This window comes from Lineus longissimus, chromosome 15 (genome assembly GCF_910592395.1).
Source record: "Lineus longissimus chromosome 15, tnLinLong1.2, whole genome shotgun sequence".
Classification (NCBI taxonomy): domain Eukaryota; kingdom Metazoa; phylum Nemertea; class Pilidiophora; order Heteronemertea; family Lineidae; genus Lineus; species Lineus longissimus.
Window position 1 is genome coordinate 7,107,601 of NC_088322.1, and position 24,175 is coordinate 7,131,775.

At 40.4% G+C, this 24,175-nt stretch overlaps 2 protein-coding genes across 3 annotated transcripts; one reads left to right on the forward strand and one right to left on the reverse strand.

Moving 5' to 3' along the window:
* Positions 1 to 371: 371 nt before the first annotated feature.
* Positions 372 to 22,391, reverse strand: LOC135499559 (uncharacterized). 2 transcript variants are annotated; one of them, XM_064790408.1, is made up of 9 exons: positions 22,221 to 22,391; positions 12,725 to 12,937; positions 11,867 to 12,038; positions 10,954 to 11,489; positions 10,377 to 10,515; positions 9,479 to 9,984; positions 8,997 to 9,158; positions 7,211 to 7,384; positions 372 to 6,367 (listed from the first exon to the last, which is right to left on the reverse strand). In XM_064790408.1, the coding sequence occupies exons 1-9, from the start codon at positions 22,317 to 22,319 to the stop codon at positions 6,356 to 6,358; spliced, it is 2,013 nt and encodes a 670-aa protein (XP_064646478.1). In that variant the 5' UTR covers positions 22,320 to 22,391; the 3' UTR covers positions 372 to 6,355. The 2 variants fall into 2 exon arrangements, with proteins under 2 accessions (XP_064646478.1, XP_064646479.1); XM_064790409.1 differs by lacking the exon at positions 22,221 to 22,391 and adding an exon at positions 15,351 to 15,546.
* On the forward strand, positions 21,868 to 22,214 carry LOC135499900 (uncharacterized; the record flags this gene model as incomplete). Its single annotated transcript, XM_064790935.1, has 2 exons — positions 21,868 to 21,951; positions 22,134 to 22,214. Coding segments are annotated over exons 1-2 (165 nt in total), but the record flags the coding sequence as incomplete, so codon positions are not given.
* Positions 22,392 to 24,175: the final 1,784 nt, after the last annotated feature.

Here is a 24,175-nt window from a genome sequence, read left to right on the forward strand (position 1 = left end):
AATCATATGCCAATTGGAGAACTAGAAATATCAGCCTTTATTTTTTAAACTTAAAAAAAAATGTGTTCATACAATACATATCTTTCTGACTTGTGGTACTTCGGACTTATGGGACGTCGGACTTGCGGGACGTCGGACTTGTGGGATGTCGTACTTGTGAGAGGAGGGGGGATCTTCTTATCATCGGTATACGAAGACTTGGAACACGGACGGAATGATGAAATATGTTCAAAATGGCATATTCCTATATGTACGCAAAATTGTCGAGGTAAGGAAATTCTCAGTGTTAAACTTGATGTCGAACTAAACTCGCAAGAACAGCCAATGAATAATATCACAACGATTTAGAGTTCCTACACTGATGGGAAAACCTTTATTAAATGAATATACTACCAGTACATTAAGAATTTCAAAAGTTACTGCTTCGTCGAGAAAAATAGAATAATAAATATATAGCAATGATCTAAACCATGTAAAGTGCTACCAAATATAATTGCAGTTACCGAAACTATCACCTCAGGGACAATCATGTAGAATTAGGACACAAAGCGATTTTAATACAGCTGCCTGCTCACGGAGTTACATGTAGTTGACATTTGTGTAATACAACATTCATCAGGATGTTCAGGCAATTCAGTCTGCCAACTACTTCATTCAATGAATGATGTGTCTCATACCTATTTCTTCTTTTATTACAAGCAAAACTTGGCAATGTATGAAAAATATCATGAAAATATCACAATATCAAAATATTATGAAAAGTCTGTCTTTTTAAGTCCTGCAGTCCTCAATATTCAGAACGAAAAGAATCATTATCTGGTCCATTCTTCGACTTCCTGTAAAGAAATTCGAAAAAAATCCTGTCTATTATGATAATGATAATTCTACGGCAACTCTAAAATTGAAAATATTATATAAGCTTGATATTTTGCAATAACAAGGAAGCGGACAGATTTTTGTTTCGATCTTTCTTCATAGAAAGTCGGAGAATAGACCAGAGTATGACTCCGTTCTATTTCAATATTTATAATTAACTGCAGGATTTGAAAAGATAGGTATTTCGTGATATTTTGACATTGATATTTTGCACGCAATTCAATTTTTTGCATATATTCATAGAAAGAATAGATAAGGCATGCAACGTTTATTAAATTATTACTTTTGGTAAGAAATAGACTTTATTCAAAACATTTTAAGTGTATTTAAACCTTCAGCCACGAAGGGCGTCCCTATCAGAAACATAGTTCAAGCAACAGTACAAAGAAACATGATCTAGTGAAAATTAGTTCCTTCTTGTTGACTCCCTACCGTCACTATCAATAGTCTCATTTGACATGCTTGGCGTGTTGCGGCTAACGACTAACACTACATAAAATGTTGCCAACAGTAAGATAGTGGTTAATTTTGGCTAATGATTATGATAATGATTATGATCTATTGAATCCTCCAAATCGAGGAATACAACTACACACACTAACACATGTTAAAATGAGTCGCATACCGTAAAAGAATATATAGATATAATATATATACAACATACAGTCTTGAATAATTTTGCTATTATAAAGGTCATGAACTGAAACAAAATCGTATGAACATTTTGACATGCTTGGCGTGTTGCGGCTGACGACTAACACTACATAAAATGCTGCCAACAGTAAGATAGTGGTTAATTTTTGCTAATGATAATGATTATGATCTATTGAAATTTCCAAATCGAGGAATACAACTACACACACTAATACATGTTAAAATGAGTCACATACTGTAAAAGGGGTATACGGTAAAAAAGGTACAGGAAAAAAATGTACAGGAAAAAGGTACGGAAATAAAGGTACAGGAAATAAAAGTACAGGAAATAAAAGTACTGGAAATAAAGGTACCGGAAAAAAAGGTACCGGAAAAAAAGGTACAAAAATTGGCATAAATAGGTAAAAAGGTACACAATTTTTTTTAGAATATTATTCTCTTCAACTGGTTCAGACTCGGCCTATGTCTTAATCTTTTCTTGCCCATTTTCTTCTTCTGTGACTAAGGTGGTGCCTTAAAATAGTTTAATACATTGCGGACAATTTTGTTACGGAATGAATTTGAGGAAAATTCTTTGAAGAAATTGCCCAACAGGGAGGCTGACTTTTTTTTGGTAATAACTACATTCATGTTCTTTTAAATTTAAAAATACTCGAGTCGTATTCTTATTAGGGACAGATCTAGGATCTTGGGAAGGGGAGGCGCACCTGGCATCCTACCTGGCATTTCACATTAAGATTCTCGCCAATTTCCCTAAATAGCTTGTGTTTGGTCTTAAAATCTAGTAATTTGTCTGTTAAGACCTAATTGGCCAGGCACATTGTTAATTTGATCCAGCTCTATGAAGAGTGTTATTGATTAATTGCAATTTAACTTGAACATTGATACATTTATCAGTTAACGCTTTTGCAGAGGGAATTGTCCTAGAATCTTTACAATCATCATGATCTTGATAGCCTTGTTTTCACTATTGAAAACCATAACGGTATACTGGAAATTTGATATACCTATTTCTAAGGCCTATGCAATGCCTATGCAACAAATAAAGTTAAAGTTATGAATAGAAAAAGAGAGAATTCAAATTATATTTTTTTAAAATATTGTGTACCTTTTTTACCTATTCATGCCATTTTGTGTACCTATTTTTCCAGTACCTTTTTTCCGGTACCTTTATTTCCGGTACTTTTATTTCCTGTACCTTTATTTACTGTACCTTTTTTCCTGTACCTTTATAACCTAGATTCTGTAAAAGGATATAAAGATATAATATATTGTATACTACTACACGCAGGCTTAAATAAAGTTACAATACATAGGATATCAGGAAGGGAATACCAGTCATCACAACAAGCTTACTTTAGTGCCTATTTTGTTAAAATACAGTATATTAAACATCGAATAAATTGGACCTGTAGTTTTTGCACAGCAGCCTAAAAGGACAGCGACAGTTTACTTAATGAGATACCTAATATTGCCTTTGAAGCAATGTGTTTTTTATTACTCACGTCAAGAATTCTTGCTTACATGTATAGAATAAGTTACGGTAGACGTAGATTTTGGACGGATGCATTTCGTAATATGACTACATGTGCATCAATTAAAAGTATATGCGTGCAGTGCTCGCTTGTAAAAAGCAGACCACATGCTGTAGAAATGGCTGTATCACAGTTACAGGTTCCATGCTGCCTTACTGCATTATATATCCAGGTGAGTTTACACACAAATTTCGTCAATTTATCTTGGCTTTAACTGCCACTTTAAAAAGTTTCGGTCGATCAACGAAATTTGTTTTTACTGGCAATAGCCACTTACTACATGAAATCAAAACCTTGTAAAAAAAAACAGCATATTTTCCAGCTTAATTTTCAATTGTGTTATCGTGACATTGGTCTCACATGACAATGAAATATACAAATAAAAGTTCTGAAAGATAACAATGAAAACAGATAAGTATATGATGTATATCTATACTATAATGCGCGTTGTGGCCGCTAAATAGGAGGCGATTTTTGTTTCAAAATTGGGCCTCGGAAATGCGTCGAATTCTTGCAACCTTTGGCTTCGTAGGTCTGGATCATACGTAAGAGTGTCACTGAGGGTGTCATACGTCGAATATCTTCGTGGTTTTAGAATAAATAACAACTTTTCAGAGAGCACGTCGACTGGAGAGCTCCGCTCATTCTCAAAAGCATACACAAACTTCACGCATATTCTCCCTGCCACATCAGTATTAGCTTCCAGCACGTATGTAGTGCTATACAACCTGGTCCATGGTGCAGGGTATTAGCAGGGAGATTAATGATTAGCCTATTCTATTTTAGTTCTATTCGAGAAACACTGACCTGAGTGATGAGGCAAATTCTGCAGAGTGGCCTACCGGAACATGCAGTCAGGGTATCAATAAACAGTTATGCCAGGATGGACAAAATATGTACAGTGGCCAGCGCTTGCTCTTTGTTTTATTCTTTACTGACTGATGTTGTCAGTTTGAATTGCGTTCTGCATCTCTCCATGCGCCTGGCTTTGGTCCGACAGTGGCATTGGGTACGGGAGTGGGTAGGTAATATGCCTGACATGTGAGGGCCTTATTTGGAACAGGACCTACTGTCACTTGTCTCAATGCATTGTGCAAAATAGCATACTCCAATCAATCTATTGGGGGTTGCATGTAGATAGCAGCAATAAGTCCCTAAATGCAGTTCATTTCGTGTTTAACCTTTAATAAAACTTCAGTAACGTTAGAAATTTAATGTAGCTCAATCATCGTGCCCATTTAACTAATGTATATTACATTTCAACTTTGCCCGCTCCATGGGTATATGCTAGTATACATAATGCGAACCGTAAAACCCATTAGATAACAGGATGCGAATTGAAACCGAATTCCGTAGAGCGCTCTCCGGAATACGAATTGGTTAATCCAGTTTCAGAACGGTCGCGTCACACTGGCCCGAATACGCATTCAAATCGGTTTAAAACGCGCCACACTCAATGCATACTAACGACGCGCCATCTATTATTATTATTATTATTATTTATTAACCTCCCTTAAGGGAGAATAAAATTTACAAGTACAAAACATATAAGTATAATATCACAGTATCACACAGTCATTATTAACAAGTTAAAATCGCGTAAGGTGCTTGACCATTTCCATCTCCTGGCCATGCCTATTGCCAAAGTTCGGGTCAAAGAGGAGTGTCCTCAGCGAGTCAACACCACCGTCGCTAAATGCGGAGAATCCCGGCCTCGCCCTCGAAAACGAGGCCAAAACCGGGGAAAACCCCGCCGCGACAATGTTGCTGACCAGCGTACCTTTGACCAACGAACCGGCGGCAACATACCTTGCCAGGAAATGGCAATGCAAGTCACGTGCAAGGGAGTTGATATTTCCCTATTCTATGGCATAACGAAAAACGATTTGAGTTAATGAGATCATTTAAATACATCAGTTAAATAGTTCGGATCACTAGTTCCCGCGGTCAAAGGTCACTTTCCATGCGCCGGGCGCATGCGCAGTGCGATCGAAAACCTTAATTCGTATCAAGCGCGTCACACTTGAAATCTCAATACGGTTTCGTTGATTCGGATTAACTGATTCGCATTCAATTCGGTTTGAGAACCGTGTTGGTTAAAGCGGATTGAGATCGGTATGAACCGAATTGAGTGTGACGCCCCAATACGTATCAACGTTTTAATTCGAATTCAATTCGTGTTAAAACCCCAGTGTGACCACGGCATTAAAGGTACAATACATAGGCTACATTGTAAAATTGTAGTAAAAAATCCACAAGTTCAATTTAACATTAGTCCGCTGGCCTAGTGTACTGTGTCTACTAAGAGCGACATGTCTAGCGAAGTGTTAAAGGAGGGCTATAGGCAGCAGCTAGGTTGGAAAGAAAAAGTTACGCTGTGTTGCCAATAGGGGTCTATCGCATCTCACAACACGTCGAAACTATCCGCGCTTGTACCAGGAACAAATTTAGTGCTGAATCTAACATGACCAAAATGCCCTTTCTGTGTGTATCAGTCACCTGAAAATGGCCAATTTAACCCCCTGCTCCTGCCTATAGTACCCCTTTAATGGGCTCTGTACACGGTCAAACCAGCCGTACATTTACTATACAACGACTGTACATAGATTTTCATAAACTTTTTTAGGAGAATCTCAGACAACCCAAGCTTTAAGTAGGCTAGCTGTCGTACCTTTTAACATTAACATAGCAAATTTTCATCCAATTCCAATGGTTCTAATTACTCGTTTTGTAGTTAATCAATTCAACTATGGTCAAATATGACGAAGAATGGATACCGGTTTACTCAATCATAACAAATATACTTACACCCCTACCAAGAACAGAAAATGGGGCATAAATCAAATCCTGGTATGAGATATGTTAGACATATCTAACCTGAATCAAAATCACCAGATTGCAAACCTCCAGCTGAAATAATTATTAAACACGCCATCACGGAATGTATGCACTACCAGTTTCTTCCATGACATCACCAAACAGTTAATCCTACACAGAGCCCTATTATTCATCCTCTCAATGCAAGTTAAACATATCTTTATCTCGGAAGCGAAGAATGCACAAATGCATTATAGGTTTAGGTCTCACTCCACAGTTTCATCAAATTCATCTATCAGAATGTAACGTCCAACCCGCGCCGAGCCCCGAGGAAGATTTCTAAGGCTATTTCATTGCATTTTGTTAGTTTCAGTGACGCTAGGTGGCGCCACATTTGATACCACTCGGATCTAGTCGAAAATTTGGCAAAAATAGCCTCAAATGGATAGAATTCCGTCTCTTTTTCCTCCGATTCACTGCTGTGCCTGTGTCGGGAAAAAAATATAGTTGATAAGTGCATAACAAATAAATTCCGTAATCGTTTTATTGTTTTCGTTACCTTGTATTCAAACAAAGACACTGCACTGGATAATGCTTTCAAAGGGAGTGAAGTCACGTTTGTTGAGTGTGATGCAACATATGCACACTGGTTGATCAAGCTGAATACATACACAGGTTCTGGGCAACAGTAATCATATGGCTCAATACATGCATGGACATTTCTATTTGGTTTTGATATTTTCAGATCAATCTTTCGTGAAGATCGATTATTGACATCGTGTTCATTCTGAGATTTGCGGTAACGTCAATCATTTCCCCAAGCAAAAATACAAAATTGATGTTTTTCGTGATATTTTGACATCAATCCCTGAAAACTAAAGGTTGCATCATACCCGTTTCCCTCAAAGCAGGACTCTGACATGGAGGAAGCGTGGGTAAGACGAGGTACGGACAATCCGCTTCAAATGAGAATGCATTGAAATAACTGGTATAAATAACTAATGCACTGTACTGGAGGCAATATTGTAAAACTATTTTTCAAATATCCGTCTGAAAAAGATATCAAACTTGTAACAGAAACATGAATACATCGTGCGCCGACCGCCAGTTCCCGGGATCACCGCTTTTCAAATGTGCTGACTTGGTCAGACTTTTAATTTCAATGTAAGTGTAAGTAAGTGTAATCGGAGCGGTTTCAACATGTTAACGGTGTAATCAGCAAAATAATGATATGAAAAGGCATTGCGCAACCAACGTGTGTGCTATATATCCACTGTGTTTTGGGGGATGGGTGAGCACTGTAATCGAAAACGGCCTAGTCTGCTTACCTGCTGCTGGTGGTGGTGGTGTTGGCGGTCAACATCTAACTCTGTGATGCTGTTATGGTACTGGCTGATATCAACGAGGCATATCAATGGGTGGTTGTTTTTGCTCCGCCGTATTTGAAATTGTATAGCATGTGCCGATGTAGGTAATGCTCGCAGAACACTTGCTGGGATAGTCTAAACAGGACGAAAATGTGTTCTTAATCAGTATAATAACCTGTCAAATGCAATATCTTATTATATCTGAACGGTTTATTCGAGGTAATAATGTATGGCTTGAATGCATGAATAAAAGATTCTTTTAAAGAACTTATTCCGGATATTCTTACCGAGGAATGAGTGCCAGTTTTATAATTTCTGTTAAATCTGGAGCAGAAGCGTATCTTTTTACACCGTGACAAAATGCTCATGTGATTAATTTTTCGCTAACGGTATTTCTGGTTGTATAAAAATGTCAAAGGAGTCTTATTGATCGAACGAACTTGAAGAATGTTCAAGATGAACCTCATAGTCTCTGGTGGTTAATACTGCTGGCTGCCACAAAAAGGGCCCGGGGAGAATCCAGGATTGTATTTCTTGATGAACCGGCGTGGCTTCTAAGGAACTAAAAGTCCTGGCGATTCACAACGCGTACAACGTATATATAGATAATCGAGAGTCTGTCAGATGGGACGAAAAGCCGTGGTTCCTTGTCCCTTAGTGTCTATGCCAGGGCAAGTAAAATGTCCCACATCTGTGGTCATGGGCTCCATATCCCGGCAAACACCCAATTGGGTTTACGACGCCGGTAGCGAAATTTTTTTCTGCAGGATACTTCTGCCATAGTGTACATCTGACAGCCAATCAGAATTCAAGGCAAGCACGTGTCTTTGTTGACATCATCTTTCCACATGGCGCAATAATGTCAACAATGCCACGTGTTCTGATAATCTTGGAAAGAACAAGTTAGCAAATGGTTAGAGGAGTATATTAGCTAAAATATATTCATTTGCAGTATCTTAACATGTATTTTCATTGTCGAGTGGACTGTATTTATTGGACTTGTCTGTTAAAGGCGCACTGTGCTCGGCAAAATAGCCGAGGTTGAATGTTTATCTGTCAACCGTGTAACTAGTTCTGCTGTATATGCATAGGAGGCGCCACCATTCAATTTATTTTGTTTGCTTGTCAAAATGTGTTTTATACAATGGCCCTTCAACAATGTTCAAACTACCAAAATAGGCCTGATACCTTCAACAGCAGACATCGGATACACTGTCCCTTTAATAATTATCAACATTGGCAACACTGTCAGTGTCACTGCCCCTTAAAATTTCACAAATCGCGAGACATCGGATACACTGTCCCTTTAATAATTATCAACATTGGCAACACTGTCAGTGTCACTGCCCCTTAAAATTTCACAAATCAATGCATGCACTGCAATGTAGCGATCAGATCAGCTGATGCCTCTTTTGTACGCATAATATCATCAATTTTAAAATGAATCTGTGCAATTCATTCCTAAACACTACGACACAAACCTTGAGTTGAGCATAATTGGGGTCAGACAATGAACTATTGTCACATTCACAGTTGAAGTGGCACTCGGCATGCGACTCGGTATCGTCCATTGTATTTGCATTATCATGCATAAATAAACAGTGTGACGTCAAAGATCGCGCCAATTGTGATTGGCTGTCAGATGTACACTGTGGCAGAAGTATCCTGCAGAAAAAAATTTCGCACGCCGGTAATACTACGATGTGATATGATTGATGATTGTGATGATTGAGTAAGTGGTCCATACCAACTGTTGAGTGACGCCATTCACCACGTAGGCCTTTCCGATTATCGTTGAGATAAGCGTCTGGTCTTGAATATTTGACAATCGTTCCCATCTCTCTGTATCAAGCTCGAATACTTCGACACTCCTCGAACTCAGACTTGAACGCACTTCAAAGAGGAATTGCTTGTGTTCAAAAGAAGTAAAAGGTTTCTCTGATTATATAATGAATTCATAGATATATTCATGTATGTTGCTTAAATCTACACTTTGACTAGAATTCAAGGACTTGGACGAACTCTTACAGAGGGTGGCCAAGCTCTTCAAGCATTGAAGCCAGTCCCAGTCAGATATATAGGTTATCACTTTCACGATCAATATTGGACATGGGGACACAGATCTGACTAATAATCAGTCATTTCAAGTTTGGTCAATGTTCAATTTACATTTGGGCGGGCGGATGGGGATGGCGTTGGAAGCAAGCGAATGAGTTCGGGCATACGTACATGCATCTGGTTGCGATTGGAGCTCGCAAAGAAAATGTGGAGATTCAACTTGTTCTCTTCGTTACCATGTCTTGTAGTGATGGCGGTGGAGACCAATATGTCTCTTCTTGGCAGGTCCACTTGCCGACCTTCCCGGGCTCCTATGGTGAATTCACTGAAATGGTTCGTCGTCAAAATCGCCCATTCACCTTCTACCCGAAAGCTACCAGCTGCATCCTTTTCCCACTCTAGTTGAGACTTGCTCCGAGTGAAAATATCCAGCCCGTTCATCTTGTCGGGCTCATCTGCGGAGATGTGGTGCTTGACTCTAAGGGTTACATCCTTGTCGAATTTGGTACCGTGTGGGCCACAGGTGATGCTTGGAGCGTAGCTAACAAATCTATCGTTACTCTCTTTTCCCCCTGTTTCTGTACGTGGCCGGCAGCAGTGTATGACTTCTGGTTCCCTAAGGGCCCCCTGCGGGATATCCATTGTGACAGAACCATCCAAGAATGCAAGACAGCCTCCTTAAATGATAACATTGACTATAGGCGGCTATCGGGTTATTCAGAGAGAGAAAAAACGTCTTCTTTAATGTTGCATATGGCTTAGACGTATTTATGCCCAGGAAGTATTCCTAGTTCGTGTGCCTCTCGAAGATACAGTGACATACGTCATATATATTTCTGCACAGTGACAATGTAACTTTATATGACACAGTGTAAACTTTTGCAGTGCGCGTCATTATGTCAGTATGAATCTGACTCTATACGTCTCCAATAAACGCAAAGCAAGGGAAATAGTCATTTAGCCTGACCAAAAGCTACACGTCCTACACGTCCTACACGTCCTACACCCCCCCCCCCCCCCCCGGGTCGAGGGATTTATTTCTGCGGAGACTTCTTGCAAACAAGCATACCTTTTGGTCCTATCACTGATACTGAATAGTTGCTCCCTTTCAGCACTTTTCCAAGTAACTCATTTGGGCCGTCACGCCGAAGCAGGCTCTTCGTTACTCCAAGGCTTACGTCTATATCAAATAGACTCGTATCATGAGGCTTAAGTAACAATTAATACTATGATGTATTATCGGAGGATCATCATGTAAGTCACACGTTTCGGTTGCCGAAGTCATGAAATATAGCAGCCGCCACAAGAATAAGGCCTCCACTAGCGTATAGCTGTCCAGGCATTAGAGTTAATATTCTGTTGCGTGACATGCTACAAAGACTGACATATTATATCGCAGCATAGTACAGACTTTTCCCCCATGAGATATCCGAGGACGAAAACCAATAAGGATTAGTTTTAAACTGGTTAAAGAGCTAATTGCCCTTCTGATGAATATTCCACGAATTCTCCAGTAAAAAAATGTATGAAGTAGGCCTAGTGATCGTAAAGCCCAATCTTACAAAATTATGTGCTGAATAAGATCTGAAACCTGATTAGCAAACAATAGCGTGATTTTTGTCTTCGGGTTTCACGAGACTACCTACCTGTACTTGCATGACGGGGAGAGTACTTGTGAGATAATTGATCAACTGCTCGATGGGCCCTACTAATGGTGCCGGTAGCCTGTTGAAATCGGGTAGAACCATGGCACAACCTGCATCAACGACACACCGACCTTTATCCTCTGCGTCCCTTGACATCTCTGTACGACGGGCAAGTGTGAAGTCGCTGAAGTGCTTCGTTTTCAGAACCACCCACTCTCCATCTGTTTCGAAGCTTGCATCGGTGTCTTCTCTCCACTTTGGGTTGATACCATCGCGCGTAAAGACATTAAGCATTTCCGTTTTTTGGCGGTCCATCTCGGTTATGCAGTGCTTAGTCTTCAAGGTGATAAACTTCGAAAACGTTGTGCCATCGGGACCGCAGTCGATGGTAGGAGCGAAAAAGGCCAGATCGGCTTCCGGCCTTTTTCTGTCCGCGTTTGTTATCGGCCAGAAACAATAGATGATAGTCGCCTCTTCTAGTGCGCCTGGTGGTATTTCCATGGTGACATCTTTATCAACGAACGAGAGTATCCCACCTAGAATGATTAGACATATAAAAACACAACCAAATAAACTCTTTATTTTGGTTTGGAATTTTCTTCTTTGTTTAAGCATATTCAATAATTTTATGTCCGAGTCGCGTTTCCTCACGAGCCTTTGGGTCTTCTTTAGTAATATGTTACTTTATAACAGTCACAAACAAGCACGTTACAACAGTGAGCTGATAAGGTTGTCAATCGAACAAGTGATATTTGTTTAACAGATCTGTTATAACACGAACTTGATAGGAAAATTTTGGCAGACCGTATTTTGCAGCAAATTATTTCTTAACATGATTTGCTGCAAAATACGGTTTGATCAGACGACTTGTGTCAGGTACTATACAAGTGGCTGAGAGACTGTTAACCCTTACCATCTTTTCCTATCACACCCATCGCCAGGTTCTTCCTCACCACGGTCTTCCCCACAGCGTTCGGTCCATCTCGTTTCAAAATTTCTTCAAGAGATCTTTCAATAATTTCCCTCTCTGCTTTGGTATGAAAAGTAGGTTGCGGTTCGCAGATGCTAGGTTCAACTGCTGGTGTCTGTGGAAAAATGGCAATCTACGTAATTCATAAAAACATAAAGTACTTTAGGCCAACTTGATTAAAAGTATACTGCAGGTTATTGATATTTTGCCTCCAAGAACTATCGAGCTGTCGACTTTAGTGTGAATACAAATTGAATTCTCCGTTTCGGCTCATTGTCCATGAAAGTTGTCAGTGAAGTCGAAAAGATGATTTTACGGCGCACAGCATATAATGGGGAAAAAAGGGTGGTGCTCCTGAATATATAATTTTACAAGATTCTAAAAAATTTAACCAGGAACTTGTAAAAAATGTAAAGATTGCAAATGTATAAATGCACCTGAAGCATAAAATCTTAAAGGAATGGGCGGTTTTTTACTGCATTATGTTTGTTCCCGCCACATAAGTGCACACCGAGATCAGAGTTCACATCAGCCCGCTATTACGATGCAACGCCATTTCCATTATCGTCGCAGTAGCGGGGTATTTAATGACCAATTCATGGCTCCAGGAAGCGCCTTACTAGTGCATCGTTTCACATGGAAAGGATCGACGCATGGAGAGCTAACTCGGGTCAAATTGAAGTCAACATCGGAAAAGCGTGATAATTCAAACAGGTTTTGATTTTTTTCCCCTTTTTTGTGCAATTTGTTGATGGAACCTGGGTCGAAAAATGGTATATTTGGGTACATTCGCTTCCTTACCGGTGCATCAGACATGTCAGATAAGAAGCCATCGTCACCAATCTCACCAATCTCATCATCTTTGAAAAGCTTTTGTAGGAACTGTAGCAGGGTTTGATGCATGCTCTCGTCCGTACATGTATAGGTAGTTATTCGTTTTCCAACAATTAGCTGTAATTTGGTTGGTGGCATAGTTGCCATTTTGAACGTTGAACATATGTCCTCTACATATACCTAGAAAAGAAACCAGTCAGAGAAGCTTTAACTACTGGATCCACTCACTAATAAGATCACAAGCCCGACAATACCCGAGTTTTCCCACCGCCTCGATGGGTAGAATCATTGTTTTTTTAGAAACTTATAGCAATGAGTGCATCGTAATATTTCTTCCAGAACAGTCACACTTCAACTTAATGACGCGCGGCACTAATGATTAAAACGATAATGAGACAAGACCACCATTGAATATTTATAGGTTAGACCTATCAATTATAGACGCGTGTGTTTTTAACTGTCAAGTGCATATTTGGAGAGGTATTGAAAATACTAGCATTGTACCCGTGGCGCAGGCAGGTTCAAATGGGCTATACCTTGAATAGATTGAATTGCAATAAACATCTAATGCAATATCAAAGGAGCCATATCGAAGAGACAAATTAAACCAACCATTTGTCCACAGACTCGAACCTAGCTGTGGCGTGCTGTATGCGTGCATATAAAAGTATATCAGTTGGTCCGATAGAGATGATGAGGCAATGCCTCGTTCCTTAGTCAGCAATATGCGCCTTTTTATACGGAGAAGAAGGAGTACCCAGATAGGCCTTCACATGTCGGCCTATAACTTTAAAATGCGTGCTCCTCCTACATGTAGCCAGGTCTCGGGCAAGGCACTTACTGGACAGGCAAGCTAGAAGTTCAGCACCGTGAGCAGCTCCCTGATAAGGCCATTTCAGGTTCAGCGCGCCTCTTCAGATCAAGTATTGAGAGCTGTGGTGAGCACATAAACATACCATGGTAACCTTCATTATCACGGGTTAGCTCTGGCTAACACAGCACCCATAAACAATAGACCACCAATTTGACCCCAGCTCCTTACTGCGGGAAAACCCAAGTCCAGCAACCGAAAGTACCAAAAATACATTTTTGTTTACATTTGAACTGCACACATACGTTTGTTTACAATTTCTTTCCCCGCGAAATCTCGAAGATCAGGTGACCTACAATCGTGGATTTAAAATAACATTAACCTTGGTTCAGCAGGTCAACGCGTGTACAGGCTGTTCCAATCACCCCCCTACAGCCAGCCGTTCAACAGGTAGTGTTAGTCACCCCACAGGGAGTGCAGGTGATTCATTAATCCCCTGCATAACTAAACAGCAATGACTTGGCTTCCGCGAGTGGTAAGGAGAATTGACTGTGTCCGATTAAAAATCCCTCATTACTGCTCCGCTGAAGTAAATTTCCGAAAATAAACATGACGTTGCATCAGGATAACATATCACCTGCAAACGTGCAAAATTTCGAGACGAAACACGACCCCCAAATGGCACTTTAGCGAGCCGCCTTATAGTATTATGATATAGATACTCTGTTTCCTCACGTTTTCCGTCTTTGGGCGCCATATTTAGGAGGCCCGAAGGGATGAATACCTCGCATACCTAATACAAAGGTTCGGCCTAGTGGAGTGGACTGATTGGCTCAGATCGTTGGCGGAGACCTATGGCCAGATACATCCACTACTTGCAGTCCACTACCATTAGCCGATGGGATTAATTGAATGCGTTGTATGAGCGGGCAATCGTGTTTGGGCTTTATTCATGGCGTGACCGGAGCGGAACAAATGGACAACAGAGTATTTGGTGTGGCAAGTCTACAGATATGAAGAAATTATTTGATGAACAATTAATTGTGATTTTTGCTAATTTGGCAAAAAGGGGCGTTTTTTGAGATTTTTCTGCCTGTTGGCTGAAAAGAGTGGAAATATCAACGTCTCTCCAATTTGTCCGATTATCAAAAAATACCGTGGTCAACTACCACTTTACATTTCACCATTTACTTGCCCGACTGTCCGGAATATCATATCAAAATTTCAGATTCACAACCCCACGCAGTATTTGATCCATCCGACGCGGTCAAACATTGACAATTTTACTGCTAAAAGGCTTAAAAAATCAATGGTGGTCTTATATGGCATGATATATGTTGCAATATTCAATAATCAAAAAATCAAAATAGCCATGTTTTGTATTACGTAATGTTCTAATAATACTGAAAAAACGGAGTCTTTCAATTTTTTTCGCTGAATCAAAATGGTGCCTCTGAGTGAGATAAGCACGTTTTTATTTGTTTTTAAGTGGCAGTGTGGTTGGAAATGGCTGGGCTTCATCATGGCTTCTCGTTAATTGCCCAAGAGAGCAGTGGGATCAAAGGAAACTTGCCTTGACCTGACTCTTTATTTGAAAGACTCTGAAAAAAACTACCATTGGCAAATTATAACTTTGCGAACAATCTAGATTGGCAAAAATGACAAATGTGAAATAATATTTTTGAATAATTTTTGCGATTCGCAAAAACTACAATGCCGAAAAGATGTCAATTTACAGTATTCTGGTAGGGGAGTAGAAGAATTATTAGTGTAAGGTCTTACCTGCTCCTGAATCCTGTTGAAATAGGACAGTATATTTTGACTGGGTATCAGTATCCTTCAAGTTGCTGCTACGAAATGGCGAAGTGTCGCACGTAATACCGATTTAAACATGACCCGTTGGGGGAAATTGCAGAATTTTTATTGTGTTATGAATAATGAATTTCGACGATATACGCATTCGTTCGAAAAGTCATTACTTGTGTTTTTGGAAATTGACTTCTAATATGGCGCAACTCAATGGATGTTATTTGAACCAGAATTGAGTGAATCGAGCTATTACCTGACTCAAGCCATGAAAACCATGCCTGATTGATTAACGATGATAATATGGTCTGCACGTTATGAATAAAGAATTAAGCTCCAGTGGCAACCGCAGGATGTAAATATTTAACAACATTGGGGGACTAATGGGTATTCGTAGTCAATCCTTTTAAGCTTAGGATTGACTATCATGAAACAATTGTCTCATTTAATCATGTCCAGTCATCCAGTCTGAAAAGAGCCCACATGACTACGCAAACTAAATCAATTGTATGTGCCCAGGTGTCTGTGATGGTTTAATTTGAAGTCATTATATATTCAATTTACTGGATTCACTGACCAATAAGATCCCAAGCCCGATTTCTACTACCGCCTCGATGGGTAGGGCCTAAACAGCCGGGCATAATAGTAGGCAAAGGGGGTGAGATACTGTAGTTTCATGAAAATAACACCACTTCGGGATATTCAAGGCCCGGCCTCTTCTCTCGAGTCTATTCACCAGAGGTAACCAATGAGTGACTTCGCTGGCCCTTGTGATGGCTCAGCCGAGCTGTCACGGTTACGCTAAACCACTTATTACCGCAGCCCTATTGATTCGAAGTGTTGTGGGCCTACTGGTCGATGAGTGCGCATGTGGTAAGGCCACTCGCCGACCGTTTATACAGGTTGTCTCATAAAACTGAAGCACCTTTTAGATTGATCCAAATCCCCCAAAACAAAAAAGTCCTTATTGAAACTCTGAAGAAAAATCTACGAATGCTTGCATTAGTAAAGCAAAGTAAGATTCAGGCAATGATAGTAGTCACGAAATTCCGAAGAAAAACGAGGAGCTCATCCTCTGTTTTTCTACAACCCTCTGTTTTGATTTAGACTCCCTAGGCCTACGTGGGAGAAAAAAGAATCGAAGTTTCTAGGATTTGTGGTTTTCTTGAGTAATTCTAGGGCCTCTTAGGCCTATAAATGAAGCCCCACTGAGGGTACCCACATTGCAGACAACCTGTGCGACAATGGATGCTGTAGAGCTGCTGAGAAAACGACGCCGGCGCTACACCGTGACAGAAAAACTTGCCTACCTGAGAGACCAGACGGAGGCACTGGTGAACGGTACGGTGCGCAGTATGAGAGAGTTCGCCGCCCACTATAACATCCCCTGGGAGACGATAAGAAGGTGGAATCTCGAGGACCTCGAGCAGAAGCAAGAACAAGGGCATGGCCGGAAGAAGACGGTGATGGAGCCCCGTGATCCGTTATGACCACAGGTTGAGGACCAGCTTTACCAATGGCTGCAGCAGATGAGAGAGCGTCGCCTCGCAGTCTCCGTTTTCGACATTCAAGATAAGGCGTTGGTAGTGTGGCAAAGCTGGTGGAATGAGTTAGCCCAAGATGTCAGAGAAGGGATTCAGCATTGTCGCCCTCAGCTATGGGATTTCAACGCATCCATAGGCTGGGTGGAGTGCTTGATGAAGAGACGCCACGTGTCCCTACGGAAGGTGACTAAGAATACAACGACCGTCCCCGCTGATGCTGCTGCAAGGATCCAGACCTTCCGAGATGTGGTTACTGGGAGCATCGATCGTCTTGATATACAGATGCGGTTCTTCTTTAACATGGACCAAACCTTTGTCCTGTTTAATATGAGAACCATGTACACGGCCAACACCACGGGGGAGAAGGACATAGACGTCCGATCATCCAGGTCTACCAAGCTTGGATACACCGTCACCCTCTGCATCGCAGCCTCTGGAGCAAAGTTGCCGGCGCACATCGTTCTTTTTTATTCCTTCACTGATCACTTCGGACAAGACTGTACATTCAGAGGGATGTTCGGTTTTGTCTCCAGATATGTGACGGACAACTTCTCATTCTTACCAATTTCGCACTGCAAAGTATCTTTGAAAGCCCGAAGGGATGATAAGACCCGAAGACTTGCTCCATTACCTCCCTGAGCAGTGCCTCACTTTGAAAGGGCAGGTCAGTCCCTAAAACCAGCAGAAGCCAATATGTCAGTTGGACTTTTTTCATGGACACCCTGGACACTATCAGCCATTAGCACTGAAACACCCTTTACACTACCAATGACGATTAGTTGAAAATGTTCTGGGACACTCAGTACAATGGCCGAAGGCCCGATCCCATTATCCCATTCATAGGAGACCTACGAATCGGTTTCAACAACCCAAACAATAAGGATTGGACTCGAAACTGAAGTATATTGGATATGAGGCCTGGACAACCCTCTCTGGAATCCCAGCCAATGATCGGCCTTCTCAACAGCTCTGTTCGCCACCCTATGAGTCAGGGGCGGCGACACCGGCTGTTAATGAAGTGGTGTTATTTTCATGAAACTACAGTATCTTGTCTTCGTTTCATCCAATTGGTCTTTAATTGTAATATGAAAAATTCCGCTATAGAGAGTAATGGACTATTCATGACGATTACGTTGTTAACTCTTGAATAGATATTCAACCCCTTTTATGGCTGCGAAAGGCCTACTATTGTGTTCAGCTGTTTAGACTCTACCCATCGAGGCGGTGGTACAAATCGGGTATTGTCGGGCTTAAAATCTTATTGGTGAGTGGATCCAGTATGTTTTACATGTATTGATTTCATACAATCTCTTTTTTGTGTAAAATTTATAACAACTGAAGCGCTTATGGCAAGCGGAGTGTCCAGTGAATAAAAAAAACCTAGATTTATTAAAAAAACCTGGTTTTTTACCTAATAAACTAAGTTTATTTGGAAAAAAGATAGGTTTTTTTAAAACAACCTTGTTTTTTTCCTAAAAAAACGAGTTTCTTTAATAAAACCAAGTTTTTTTTACCTAATAAACCTTGTTTCTATCCACAAATGTCAAGTTTAACAAATAAACTTGGTTTTATTCCCTAAAATATAAGTTTTTCATCCAGTGGTAATAAACTTAGTTTTATAGAAAAGAATCTTGGTTTATTAACAATAACTGGACAAATGGCTAATAAACCTACCTTTTTACGTAAAAAACTTAGTATTATACAAAACAACTTAGTTTTTTGCAATAAAACATGGTTTTATTGTAAAAATGTAGGTTGTTTTGAATAACTGGACAAACGGCGTGCAAAAACCTACTTTCTATCGAGAAACTTGTATTTTCTACCTCGCCCCATGTACACAAATCCGCGACGTTATCGGGACGAGGATGGGCAACCTCGGCACCACGTGGTACTAATGCTGCACTGCACTGCACTCTGTAAACTAGTTAGTGAGACCCTAATCTCATCCCAGATAACTCAATGTAGGTAGGATCGAGGTTTAAAAATGTAAGTTTTCTGATAAACCAGGTTTTTAAAAAAAAAGGTTTATTAGTTATAAACTTAGTTTTTTTAAATAAACTAGGTTGTTTTGGTAATAAACCTTGTTTTATTGAATAAATGGACATTTCTGTACAGAAACTTATATTTCATACGATTATGTGGTAAAAAACCAAGTTTTTTAGGTAAAAAAACAGGTTTTTTAGCATAAAATGTTAGTTTCTGTTAAAAAACCTACTTTATTAGGAAAGAAAGTAAAAAAACTTGGTTTTATTAAAGAAACTCGGTTTATTAGCAAATAAACAAGGTTGTTTTAAAAAACCTATATTTTTTCCAAATAAACTTAGTTTATTAATAAAAAACCCAGGTTTTTGAATAAATCTAAGATTTTTTAATTACTGGACACTCCGCTTGCCATAAGCGCTGACCTCATTAGATATCAAGATTCTCAAGTACCGTGCTGTTGCTTCTATAGATTGGAGTAATGACATGAGTAATGTTGTGGTTGGTGATATGAATGTATAGCTAGAACTACCCACTCTATCGCCGAAGTCTAGTCGAGTCGAATTCACTGCCCACCGAGCTAATATTATGAATGATTAGAACACATCGAATATCGGATATTACATGTATTTACAATTCTGAACCTGGCGCAAATGTCATTAAGATTTTTTTAAGGGTCCATTATGGTGCGTGATGGAGCGATTTAAGTATAATGGTAAGCTCTATTTATTGTGTCCTTCCTTCAAATTAAAAGCTTGGAAAATTATGAATTCAATATGCCACAGAAATGTGTTGTAAAATGTGAGGTGGGGCTTTGTTGTACCGCAATTAGCGCGTCTGGATGAAGGAAAACGAAATTAACTATTGTTGGTAACATGCCAGAGCTTGATACCAGAAGAATGATTACCCGATATTAAAACGAGTGGTAGTGGTATGAGGCCGTTCCTAAAATTAAAACTTGAACCTTTCTCTGGCTAAATCAGCATGTAAACAATAGAGGGGCGGTGGGGGGGGGGGCAGAGGTGTTCTCGCAGAAAGTTCCTCTAATTACGCATCATGAAAATGTATCCGCCAATCTGTTTGTACTTTCACTTGCAAACGTATCATATAAGTCGTTTCACTTTCCCATACCTCTACCTATATCAACCGACCATATTTCACAACATCACTGCTGCGTCATTAACATCACCATCCATCAACTCATAAAAGAAAATGTTGACATGAATAGAATTTCCACTATTTGTCTCAACAGTTTTCACGTTCCACAACGATAACCATTTCAACCTAACTCATGGCGATAGTGTTCACTATTATCGCTGGTATTTCTTTCACCATGTCAGAGTGTGCAATACATTTGGACTCGGTCCATAAAATGGATTCAACCACCGTTCCGTTGAAAGTTTATTGAACGCACGTATCAATATAGGGTTTACTCTAGCGGTACGAGATGGCAGCATAAAGCGTGACGGAGTAAAATATTGATACTGCGTCAAAACATGGTGATTTATGTTTTACGGAATATGAACAAGAGGAAGCACAAAGCATACCTGAAACGCCTTAAAGACAACAGCGAGCTAAACCAGCGCCTGCACAACAAACTCAACGTCACCAGGGTGACAGCACCATACGCCTGTGCCACAATAAAGATAGGCTACACAAGAACCCAATCAAAGCCAGACTACTCGCATGTAGCAAAGGAAGTGTCCACTACAACACAGCCCAACGTCGCTGGCAGTGTCTAAAACCACCTACCCACCTACCCACCACCCCACCTACCACTTTTTTCCAGGTGGGGACTCAACCGATGTAGACCAATACTTCGTCCCCAAAAGGCACGAAGTGTGAGGTGCCTATTGCGAAAATAATTGGTTAACTAAACAATGGCCTGATCGGTTGGCTACTGCAATAAAAAGCCGCCTATTCCTTTAAAAACCAAGAAACTGGGCTTCAAAATAATTTATTAAATAACAGTGACATTAAATCAGAAATATTTTAATAAAACAAAAATGAGATTTCTAAACATGTGAACGTTTGGCCACAAAAGTCGAGACATTTAGCACTTGTTCATACTTTTTTCGTTTTTTACCTCGAACGCGAAATTATACCTGCTGTAAAACTCGTTGTTGTCGGTAAAATTTTTAAGCACCGACAACATACTTAACAGCTGACCACAAAAATGTATGATTATGTGGTGTAGAAAAAACACATTTCGAAAATTATTCTCGTCGAAAATTAAAAGACGATACATAAATCACTTTTCATGCCAATGTTATCTTTGACACTTTAATATCTAAATAGTTTTATAGAAATCAGTGAATTTGAAGCTGGCGTTTGCTTTAAGACGGAGCATTTGTAATAGCTAAGTTCAGCTGATCGAAGAATTATTCAAGTTCCAGTTGTGCGGAATTGACTTGGGTCAACCCGAGACCCGAGAGAGCTCTGTCCTAACGCGCGTCTTTCAGAACGGGCGCTGGCTCTGTTGTTGAAACCACACGTTCCCTACATATAGGGAACGTGTTGCCTGACTCCTTGAAAGACCCTGGTTACATGAACAATGATATGCTGACACATAACATTGACAAATTAGCCATCACAGGGACTAGGATGAGCCAAGCTTACGTCCTGCCGCTGTGCCTGTCTCGATCTGCCTGGATGACCGGATTCATTCCGTACCACTGATCTCCAACGATGTCATAGATTTTAGCAGCCGGTCGGACTTCCGTTAAACCATACGATTCAAAAACATGGGCTGCAGAACTACATGACAGGAAAGTGGAATCTGAGATTCTGCAACTGGGCCTACACGCCAAGTTTTGGCGGGTTCGATTCATTCGTTGACTATATACTACGTTTGGTATTGAGCAAAATTTCAGTCACATGCTTCAGTTCCGGGCGAGACTTCAAGTAACGGTCTTGATTTTCGTTATAATGAAAGGCCGTACCTTAAGAAAAAGGTGACTACTCGACACATGTATTCGGAAACAGAGCTGTCAGTACAGGTAGTGAAAGAGCATGTGTCAGAACCGTTGTTTCTTTATCTTTCGTTCCAAGCAGTGCATTGGCCGCCTGAAGTTCCTGAGAAGTATGAAAACATTTTTAAACATGTGTCCAATATTCCAGTGTCCAATGTAGCGGTCTTGATGGAGAGAGGGGGATGCTAGACGAGACACTTATTTTCTTTACAACTGCTAACAGGGGTTAGCCAGTTTACGCTGGTAACAAAATGGCCCTTGAGGTGCGCGAAAACACCTCTCTATGGGAAGGAGAAACTCGCGGTCTAGCTTTCGTGAACGGACCGGGTGTCAAGAAGGGCGGTACGTACCTGAGATTCTTTCACGCTGTGGATTGTTATCCGACAATTCTTGGAGCGCTCGGTGCAACGGCTGGCTGGTATCGACGGAATTAACCAATGGGACAACATCAGGAACAACTCAGGCTCATACCTGAGACAGGACGTAGTCTATTAGGTCGATAGGATGTCTCGACACGGGGCATACCGCTTCGCAGCTTATTAATTTAAAATCTTGGGTTCCCCAGGGAAACTAAACGATTGATATCCTCTCACAACTCTCGAACACGGGACTGGATTCGCATAATATATATCACTGAGCTCTTTCTGGTATCGCAGATGGAAACTGAAGCCAACAACTCGCATATGATCCCGGATCGATTGTTTGATATTCGTAAGGACCCGCAGGAACGCGTGGCTCTGTCTACTGTCTGTCCAGATATTCTCCGGCCGGCGGAGAGTTGCTCGCCAGGTAGGAGAGGTACTCCGCCACCGAAGTATACCAGCAAGCTTTCCCTCGAACGAGGAAAGAGCGGGTCTCAAATATTTTGGTGGAGTGTGGAGCCCAGGGTGTTGTTAGGGAAAAGCTTTTTATTGATAGCTCTTTGATGTTCTGTGAAACTCTGCATAGCAACCGTGCCAATATTTTTGATAGGGCCTATAGTGCCCGATCGAGTCGCTCATCGTGTGTTTGCGGCAACGTTCGAGAGGATTAATGGTAATGGGCCACACAATACTTGGTTCTCCTGGGGATTTACCCTGGCCCTATTTATACAGTTCCAGCCTCCAGTGGTGAAGAAGGACCAATATAACATTGTCTTCATCGTATGAATTCAATTGCAACAGATAGCCCGGCTTAGATCATGATCAAGGATCATCATATTCAAATACTTCTGGGAACATTGTCACAACCTGAGATCATGATCAAGAACCATCATATTCAAATACTTCAGGGAACATTGTCACAACCTGAGATCATGATCAAGAACCATCATATTCAAATACTTCAAGGAACATTGTCACAACCTGAGATCATGATCAAGAACCATCATATTCAAATAATTCAGGAACATTGTCAAAACCTGAGATCATGATCAAGGATCATCATATTCAAATGCTTCAGGGACATCGTCACAACCTGAGATCATGATCAAGAACCATCATATTCAAATACTTCAGGGACATTGTCACAACCTGAGATCATGATCAAGAACCATCATATTCAAATACTTCAGGAACATCGTCACAACCTAAGATCATGATCAAGGATCATCATATTCAAATACTTCAGGAACATCGTCACAACCTAAGATCATGATCAAGAATCATCATATTCAAATGCTTCACTGAGGGACATCGTCACAACCTGAGATCATGATCAAGAACCATCATATTCAAATACTTCAGGGAACATTGTCACAACCTGAGATCATGATCAAGAACCATCATATTCAAATACTTCAGGGAACATTGTCACAACATGAGATGATTATCAAGAACCATCATATTCAAATACTTCAGGGAACATCGTCACAACCTGAGATCATGATCAAGAACCATCATATTCAAATACTTCAGGGAACATTGTCACAACATGAGATGATTATCAAGAACCATATCATTCAAATACTTCAGGAACATTGTCACAACCTGAGATCATGATCAAGAACCATCATATTCAAATACTTCAGGGAACATTGTCACAACCTGAGATCATGATCAAGAACCATCATATCCAAATACTTCAAGGAACATTGTCACAACCTGAGATCATGATCAAGAACCATCATATTCAAATAATTCAGGAACATTGTCAAAACCTGAGATCATGATCAAGGATCATCATATTCAAATGCTTCAGGGACATCGTCACAACCTGCGATCATGATCAAGAACCATCATATTCAAATACTTCAGGGACATTGTCACAACCTGAGATCATGATCAAGAACCATCATATTCAAATACTTCAGGAACATCGTCACAAC

Excerpts from the sequence above, each read along its gene's own strand:
- LOC135499559 (XM_064790408.1), bottom strand. The coding sequence starts at position 22,319 with ATGTTGTCCCATTGGTTAATTCCGTCGATACCAGCCAGCCGTTGCACC. Across the intron at positions 12,039-12,724 it reads CTGACATGTCTGATGCACCG|ACACCAGCAGTTGAACCTAG; the intron begins GTAAGGAAGCGA and ends ATTTTTCCACAG. Across the intron at positions 7,385-8,996 it reads ATGGCGTCACTCAACAGTTG|ACTATCCCAGCAAGTGTTCT; the intron begins GTATGGACCACT and ends CGTCCTGTTTAG.